Source organism: Rhincodon typus, chromosome 45 (assembly GCF_021869965.1).
Source record: "Rhincodon typus isolate 14 chromosome 45, sRhiTyp1.1, whole genome shotgun sequence".
NCBI lineage: Eukaryota > Metazoa > Chordata > Chondrichthyes > Orectolobiformes > Rhincodontidae > Rhincodon > Rhincodon typus.
Window position 1 is genome coordinate 5,732,022 of NC_063376.1, and position 8,474 is coordinate 5,740,495.

The 8,474-nt window shown below is 46.3% G+C and overlaps 2 protein-coding genes across 2 annotated transcripts in view; one reads left to right on the forward strand and one right to left on the reverse strand.

The window, feature by feature from the left end:
* Nucleotides 1-660, reverse strand: part of LOC109928758 (E3 ubiquitin-protein ligase RNF217-like) — a 19,245-nt gene extending 18,585 nt beyond the window's left edge. The window contains exon 1 of the mRNA XM_048620226.1: nt 501-660. The gene's annotated coding sequence lies outside the window, so the exon portion shown is untranslated. The remainder of the gene's footprint in view (nt 1-500) is intronic.
* Nucleotides 661-1,407: 747 nt separating this feature from the next.
* The window catches only part of slc25a11 (solute carrier family 25 member 11), a 22,552-nt gene continuing 15,485 nt past the window's right edge, over nt 1,408-8,474 (forward strand). The window contains exons 1-2 of the mRNA XM_020528672.2: nt 1,408-1,528; nt 7,556-7,708. Of these exons, the coding sequence (XP_020384261.2) occupies nt 7,557-7,708 (152 nt within the window). The 5' untranslated portion in view covers nt 1,408-1,528; nt 7,556. The remainder of the gene's footprint in view (nt 1,529-7,555; nt 7,709-8,474) is intronic.

Sequence of the window (8,474 nt, forward strand, 5' to 3'; positions counted from 1 at the left end):
TACTGACACACTCCCCCCTCCCTCGGGGACCTCCCTGTAAATACTGATATACTCCACCCTGAAATGGGCAACCCCTAAATACACTTTCTGTGGACTAGTTAGATCACATTACCATCATATATTCACAAAGTTGGAACATTTTAACTAGGCAGTTGCTACCCTTCAGGTCTCAATCTCAAGATATAAATTGATTGATTTATTTAATGGTGCCACATTGAATCCCTACGGTGTGGAGGCAGACCATTCAGCCCATCGAGTCCACACTGACCCTCCAAAGAGCATCCCACTCAGATCCCCCCCCCACCTACCCTATCCCTGTAATCCTGCATTTCTCATGACCAATCCACCCTAACCCGCACGTCCCTGGACACTATCGGATAATTTCGCACGGCCAATCCACAGTAACCCGCACATCTTTGGACTGTGGGAGGAAACCGGCGCACCCGGAGGAAACCCACACAGACACGAGGAGAATGTGCAAACTCCACACAGACAGTCACCTGAGGGTAGAATCAAACGTGTGCCAAGATACAGTGAGAAGTGTTGTTTCGCGTGCTGTACAGACAGATTTTCCTGTATCAAGTGCATCAGGGTAGCAGAACTCGGTGGTCAACACTACTGCCTCACGGCACCAGGGACCTGCTTTGATTCCACTCTTGGGCGATTACACAGTGTGGAACACAGCAGGCCAGGCAGCATCAGAGGAGCAGGAAAGTTGCTGCCTGGCCTGCTGTGTTCCTCCAGCTCCACACTGTATTATCTCTGACTCCAGCATCTGCAGTTCTTAAAGTCTCTGTGTGGAGTTTGCACGTTCTCCTCGTGTTTCCTCCCACAGTCCAAAGTTGTGCAAGTTAGGATGGATTGGCCATGGGAAATGCAGGGTTACAGGGATATGGGGTGGGTGGATCCGGGTGGGATGCTCTCGGAGGGTCAGTGTGGACTCAATGGCCCGAATGGCTGCTTCCACAGAGATCAGAATAATTTAACAAATTGCCACGTTAATTAAAAATAATTTCCTGAACATTTTCCCTGTCAAGGTAGTAGCATCAGGTTGAACATATAAATTACAAGTATCAGAATGGTAGATAGTAGGAACTGCAGATGCTGGAGAATCCGAGACAACAAGGTGCAGGGCTGGATGAACACAGCAGGCCAAGCAGCAGAGAGGCTGACGTTTCGGGCCTAGACCCTTCATCAGAAAAGTTGATTTCTATCGGCGGGATTAGGACTCGAACCCACGAACTGTTGATTCGGAGGTAGAAGCGTTAGCCCGTGGAGCTACAGCGCACAATGAGGAGTACGCATGCGTGTATAGGGCGGTCGCGGGGCTAATGCTCCGCCGCACGTCAACGCATGCGCAATACATCGCCACGGCTAGGGGCGAGCGTGAACGCGCACGCTGTTGGTGCCACGCGCACGGCCTTGCTCTGGAGAGTCACCTTGGTGCAAGATGGCGCAGGAGAAAGCGGGGGGGGAAGGCCCGGACCTCCCCCAAATCCATCAAATTTCTCTTCGGGGGCCTAGCGGGGTAACGTAACCTGGCATTAAATTAACCGCCGCCCTAAAAATAATAGCCGCTGGGAACGGAGTTAAAAGAACCGTTTGCTTTCGGTGGAAATCTTGGTTCGTCCTTGGCAGCAGCCTGGGCTGATGGCCGACTGCAACCTTTCCCCGAGTTTGTTCCATTTCGTCTGCAAACCCAGCTGGACTCTAGCTTTAGCATTTCTTAAGCTGCATGCATGCCTCTCAAACGTTTCACTGTTTTAAATATAATGAGCGTTTGATTTAATCTGCTTTTGCTTCTGCTGCTATTAGTACAAGGTAATAATATATAGGGTGACTTTTATTTTAGTGTTTATCATGTAAACAAAGGATTTGAGTTTCCATTCAGCTGTTTTCTATGTAATCAACACGACTTTAATCTGATTTTTGCATTGCTTTTTATGTATACGTAAAGGATGTACGTTTAAGAATTCGATTTCTGCATGTAAGCATATTGTATGCATTAATATGTGGCAACACTGCATCCCACACACCCTCCTCTTCAAACATCGTCTGCCCCCATTTTTTTTTGCAGTATGAGAGGATCCAAAATTGGACTGTTCTGTCACTTCAGAACCTACAACTCCCAGTGGAAGAGTGTCATCTTCCCTCCTAAGGGACTGTCTAAAATACGCACTAACAATTTTGGGGGACTGTCTTAAGGAGAAGCGAGATGGTGACAATTTTGTTTTATTTTAAAACTAATTGCCTTTGTACTGGTCTCCCAAGCTGTTTCTCTGTGCAGCAGAGGTTTTGTGTGAAAATTATTCTATATTAAGGATGCAATCATATTTATCTTGCTCCCAATCTCCTGTTCTAAGGAGCACCTGTTGTTCTGGAAAGGTCACTTAGTAGGGAAGTGAAAATGTTCAATGCGCTGTACGGTGGCATCTGGAAGTATTTCAGTAAGTTGTGGGCTCAAGACCCACAGACATCTGATACGGCTCACACTCCAAGTTCAGTTAATAGTATCTCTCTGATGAGATGTCAGACTGAAGTTCTATTAACCTCTGGAAAAATCTTATACTCTTACACTCAAAAGACAAAAGTAGGGAGTTCATTTCTCCCCCCGTGTCCTGGGCAAATATTTACCCTCAACTAACATTACTGATGCATGTTATACGAATATTATATTGTTGATTGTGGACAAATGGACTGCCGCATTTCCTATATTAGAATAATGACTACATTTCAACAGAAGTTTTATTAGATATAACATGCTTTGAAATATCTGCAGGATATGAAAAATGCAATTATTTTGCATATGTTTGCACATCTCAAGCATCAAAATGGGTGAGAGATTGGAAGGTATTGGTTTCGAAGGAACCTCTGTCATCTTGTTCACAAGTCCATGAAAGCTGATATTTCTTACGGCTGAAAGGTGCAGCGAGTAATTAAGAGGGCAAATGTAGTGTTGGTCCCCATCACGAGGATTTGAATGTGGGATTAAAAATGTCTTCAACAAAACTAAAGTGCTGGAGAAACTCAGCAGGTCTGGCAGTGTCTGTGGAGGGAAACAGAGTTAACTTTCAGTGACTCTTCAGAGCTCAGTAAATGCTTGACAGATGCAATTACATTACAGTACAATACAGCACAGGAACAGGCCCTTTGGCCCACCAAGCCTGTACCGATTTTAATCCTTATTTAGACCCATTGTTTATTACCCCGTGTGCAGTTTCTATCCCTCTGTCCGCCTCCTGTCCGTGTGTCTATCAAGATATGCTTTAAACGTTGCTAACGTACCCACTTCCACCACCCCCACTGGCAGTGTGTTCCAGGCACCTACCACCCTCTGTGTGAAAAATTGTCCCTGCACTTCTCCCTAAGTTTTCCCCTCTCACCTTGAACCTGTGCGGTCTTGTAATTGACCTTTCCACCCTGGGGGAAAAGCCTGTGACTATCTGCTGTATCTACGCCTCTCATAATTTTGCCAGCTTCTATTAGGTCGCTCCTCAGCCTCAGTCTTTCCAGTGAAAACAATCCGAGTTTATTCAACCTCTCTTTGTAATGAAAACCCTCCAGACCCAGGCAACATCCTGAGAAACCTTCTGTGCACCCTCTCCAAAGCACCCTTGTCCTGCTGGTGTGGAGACCAGAACAGCACGCAGTTTTCCAAAATGTGGCCTAACTAAAATTTTGTACAGCTGCGGGTGATGCCGGACTTGGAGTTTCTCCAGCATTTTCGGTATTGATTTCAGATCTTACTAACCCTATCCCTGCCACATTGTGATGCTTTGTTTTTATCAGTAAGGATGGCTTGCTTCAACCGTATCAAACCTTTGTGAGGCCGCAGCTGGAGTAGTTTCAGTGTTGGCGAAGATAGCTGCTGTCATTCATTGTGATAAAAACCCATCTGATTCACTGATATCCTTTAGAGAAAGATTTTATTGGGTTTGCCCAGCATGTGTCTTCAATGTGGTAAACTCTCAACTGCCCACTGAAATGGCCCTGTAAGCTTCTCAGTTAACAGTCGTTAGCGGCAGGTAACAAACACTGGCCTTTGCTAGCGCCACCCACATCCCATGGAAGGAGGAAAGGGCAAAATAGCCTGATCATGTTGGAATAATTGCCTACCAAGTGCTTTGATTTATTTTAACAGTCCTTAATAAAATTACCACCCCAGCCCCCAGTCTACAATTCTCTGAGCTTATTTGGGTAATTGAGCTGTTTTGAACTAGGAGTTAGTGTAACTGGTGTTTACTCCTACTTTTCTGAATATTCTTCATCATATGAGGAAACCAAAACTGAGCACCATGTTCTAACAAGGATGTTGCCAACATCTCTCACTGTATAACTGAGGCCTGTCCAAATCCGCATCTGATGTTAAAGTGGTCAGTGCATTGAGTATGGGAGTTGGGATGGCATGTTGTGGCTGTACAGGGCATTGGTGAGGCCACTTTTGGAATACTGCGTTCAATCCTGGTCTCCCTCCTGCAGGGTTCAGAAAAGATTTACAAGGATATTACCGGGATTGGAATGTTTGAACTATAGGGAGAGGCTGAATAGGCTGGAGTTTTTTTTTCCCTGGAGCATCAGAGACTGAGGGATGACCTTATAGAAGTCTATAAAATCACGAGGTAGGCAAGGTCTTTTCCCCAGGATGGGCGAGTCCAAAAATAAAGGGCATAGGTTTAAAGTGACAGCGTGTTGATCGAGCTGCCAGAGGAAGTGGCAGAGGCTGGTGTAATTACAATATTTAAAAGGCATCTGGATGGGTACATGAATAGGAAGGGTTTAGAGGGATATGAGCCAAATGCTGCCAAATGGGACTAGATTAATTTAGGATATTTGGTTGGCATGGACGAGTTGGGCCAAAGGGTCTGTTTCTGTGCTGTGTGACTCTATAACTGTCTGAATCCGTGTCAGAGGTTGAAGTGGTGTCTCTCACTTCATAGTGACTAGACCATGAGGCTGTTTGCTGGAACTATAGTTTTTGCAATGTTTGCCATGGACTTTGAGAGAATGAGGCATCGAAAATGTCAGATTTCTGGTATTTTGTTTTCCTCAGTGGAGCGTTTAGTATTTGGCAGCTGACTTCACTTTGGCAGCATGCCCATCTCCTGAGGCACTGGTTATTGGCATTGCAGTCAGTTCCATGTTAAACATGGCCTGGAGTTGCTCAGGTGCACCCCCTTCTGGCATTGCAGTCTCTACCGCATATGCCGGAGGCACTGAGAAGGGGCAGGATTCATCGGCGTCTATTATGTTTGGGCCATCTTCTTTGAGTTACTGCTTGTCTCCTCTGAAGTCCTTCCCATTTTGCCAGTCTGCTTCCCATTTTCAGAGATCTGCTGTTGACGGGGAGGCAATAGTTGTGCTCAATTCTGCCTTCTGCCTCCTGTAATGCCGAGGTCCTCTGAACTCTGCAACTCCTGTTGTAAGTCTTACCTGGCCCCGTTTTCCCCTGTCACTCACCACTCTCACTAGCCCACATTAGATTTGTTTAAAATTCGCATCTTTGCTTTCAAATTCTTCCACCCACTTCAAAACCCCATCCCTCTGTGTCACATTCAGTCCCAGAATTCTCCAAGGTACCGACATTCCTCTGTTTTGGTGGCAAGGTGTAACGGTAACAATCTCTCCCTCACCATCAGCAAAATGAAAGGGCTGGTCATCGACTTTAGGCAACAAAGTGGAGGGCACGTCCCTGTCTACATCAATGGTGCTAAGGTGGAGATGGTCGAGAGGAGTTCCTAGGAGTGACAATCACCAACAATCCGTCCTGGTCCTCCCACATTGACGCTGCGGCTGAGAAATCACAGCAATACCCCAACTTCCTCAGAAGGCTAAGGAAATTTGGCCTGTCCATGAAGATTCTTACAAATCTTTACACATGCACCAGAGAAAGCATCCTATCTGGATGGATCATGGCTTGGTATGGCAACTGCTCTGCCCAGGACCGTAAGATTCTACAGAAAGTTGTGAATACAGCCCAGTCCATCACACAAGCCAACCTTCCATCCATTGACTCCATCTACACTTCTTGCTGCCTTGGGAAGGCAGCCAGCGTAATGAATGACCCCTCCCACCCAAGTTATAATCTCTCCCAACGTCTTCCATTGGGCAGGAGATACAAAAGCTTAAACACACATACCAACAGATTCAAGAACAGCTTCTTCCCTGCTGTTATCGGGCTTCTGAATTTTAAGTTTGTGCACCTTCTCTGCAGCTGTAACATTGTATTCCTCACTCTGTTCTATTACCCTACTGCACTTTGTGTGGTATGATCTGCCTGTACTGCACGCAAAACAAAACTTTTCACTGTGCTCAGGTACGTGACGATAATAAATCAAATCAAATTTCCAGCCTCCTTAGCATCCCCAGTTTTTATCTCTTCATCATTGGTGTTCGAGTCGTCAGTTGATTGGGCCTTAAGCTGTTGAATTCACTCTGTACACCTCTCTGCCTGATCTTCCTTTAGAAAAATGACCTCCTTGAGTGAGCTTTCGGTCATTTGCCCTAATATTTCCTCTACATGGTGTCTTGTCATCTTTCAGTGAACAATCAGATTACGTTTAGCAGATCTGTCTGAAGTTTCTGTCTTCCATTTGTCATTTTATACAAATGATTTGGATATAAATACAGGAGGCATGGTTAGTAAGTTTGCAGATGACCCCAAAATTGGAGGTGTAGTGGACAGTAAAGAAGGTTACCTCAGAGTACAATGGGACCTTGATCAGATGGGCCAAGGAATGGCAAGTGGAGTTTAATTTGGATAAATGTGAGGCGTTGCAGTTTGGAAAGGCAAATCAGGGCAGGACATACAACCCTACCATGAAGTATGTATGAATCTATGACCATGACTGTATGATCCCAGGTAGTGGGGAAGTGTCCATGAGCAGCTCACACCTCCCGGGCAAATGCCACATACATTGGTGTGTCCAGATTTCCACAGGATCCTGACAGGCACCTATCTTCAGTTGTAAATCTGCTCTTCAACAATCTGGAGACCAGACAGTTTAGCTCATAATGTCTGTCAAATCCATCTGTGACCAGCAGTCTCTTATCTTGAGGCTGTAAGGTATTATCTCTGAAAAGGGCTGAGGCGTTTGTAATCCTGTATTTCATACACACAAGCAATTCCCACAGACGCTGTCAAGATGTCGGCTTTTCTTTTCACTACAAGATTTAGAACTTGACATCACTTTCCCATAGTCAGGCTACCTTGGCGTGGCCCTCAGAGGGTCAGTGTGGGCCAAATAGCCTGTTTCCGCACTGTAGTGATTCTACGAATAAAGCTTTTGTTAGTTTCTTAGATGAAAGTAGAATTTTGATCATTAGTGTTCTGCTGAGACCCTAATAATCTGACAGAATGCCTCATGCAGGAGTGTGTTTCAGTGGGCAGGAGTGTGTTTCAGTGGGCAGCACTGACATATCTCTTGCTTCAGGTTAAAGCGCCTACACTGCTCTCTCTCCCACCCCACCCCCACACACACACCCACACCCATAAACGCACCCATCCCCTGGCCGGCCTAAAAACCAGAATTCACCAGAATTGTGTTTTATCTTTCAGGATGGGCGCCACCTTCTTCGTCCAGCCCTTGGACCTGGTGAAGAACCGAATGCAGTTGAGTGGCCAAGGGGCAAGGACGAAAGAATACAAGACCAGCTTCCATGCCCTGACCAATATTCTGAAGGTTGAGGGGGTTACCGGAATCTACACAGGGTGAGTAATCCTGCCTTTGAACACCTAGCTCCGGACTGATTCAGTGCAAGTTAAAATCCCGTTTTGCCCAGATCAGGAGCTGCAACTCTGACTTATCTCTTTCCTCTTGCCATTCCATCACAACCCCACCCCCATCTTCTCCCAGAGTACTGAGGCCAGGTACCGAGACGGAGATCACTTAAACCCCTAGGCGTCGCCATACAAGCTCTGGGTGTTCCTGGTGTGTGCCACGTGGCTACAGCCCTACTTTCCCTTGACTGCCCTAGACAGGGAATCTCCTGTGTCCTATGGAGGTGACTGCTCTCTGACACAGCAAGAGGAGGAACAGGAATCGTTTGATTGTGTGTGCCTCCCACCTTCTGAAGCCATTTGCTCCTAACTCAGTCTGACATTCCTTGCAATTCCAATCACAGATTGCCCTGACCTAAAGCCAGCAGTCTGGGTAGGATGCTCTTCGGAGGGTCGGAATGGGCTGAATAGTCCTTGATGAACAAGAGGCCAAGATATTATCTCTCTCTCCCCGATCCCCCAAAAAAATGCTCATTTTCAGGTTTTCTTGAGAGCTGCTTTGCAACCTTCTTGCCCTCCTTGCTGACCGTCTCCTCTGCCATCTTTCACAGAATCCCTACAGTGCAGATCGAGCCCATTCAGCCCATTGAGTCTGCACTGACCCACTAAAGAGCAACCACTCCTACCCGCTCCCCGTAATCCTGCATTTCCCCACCCAACCTGCACACCCCTGGACACTACGGGACAATTTAGTACG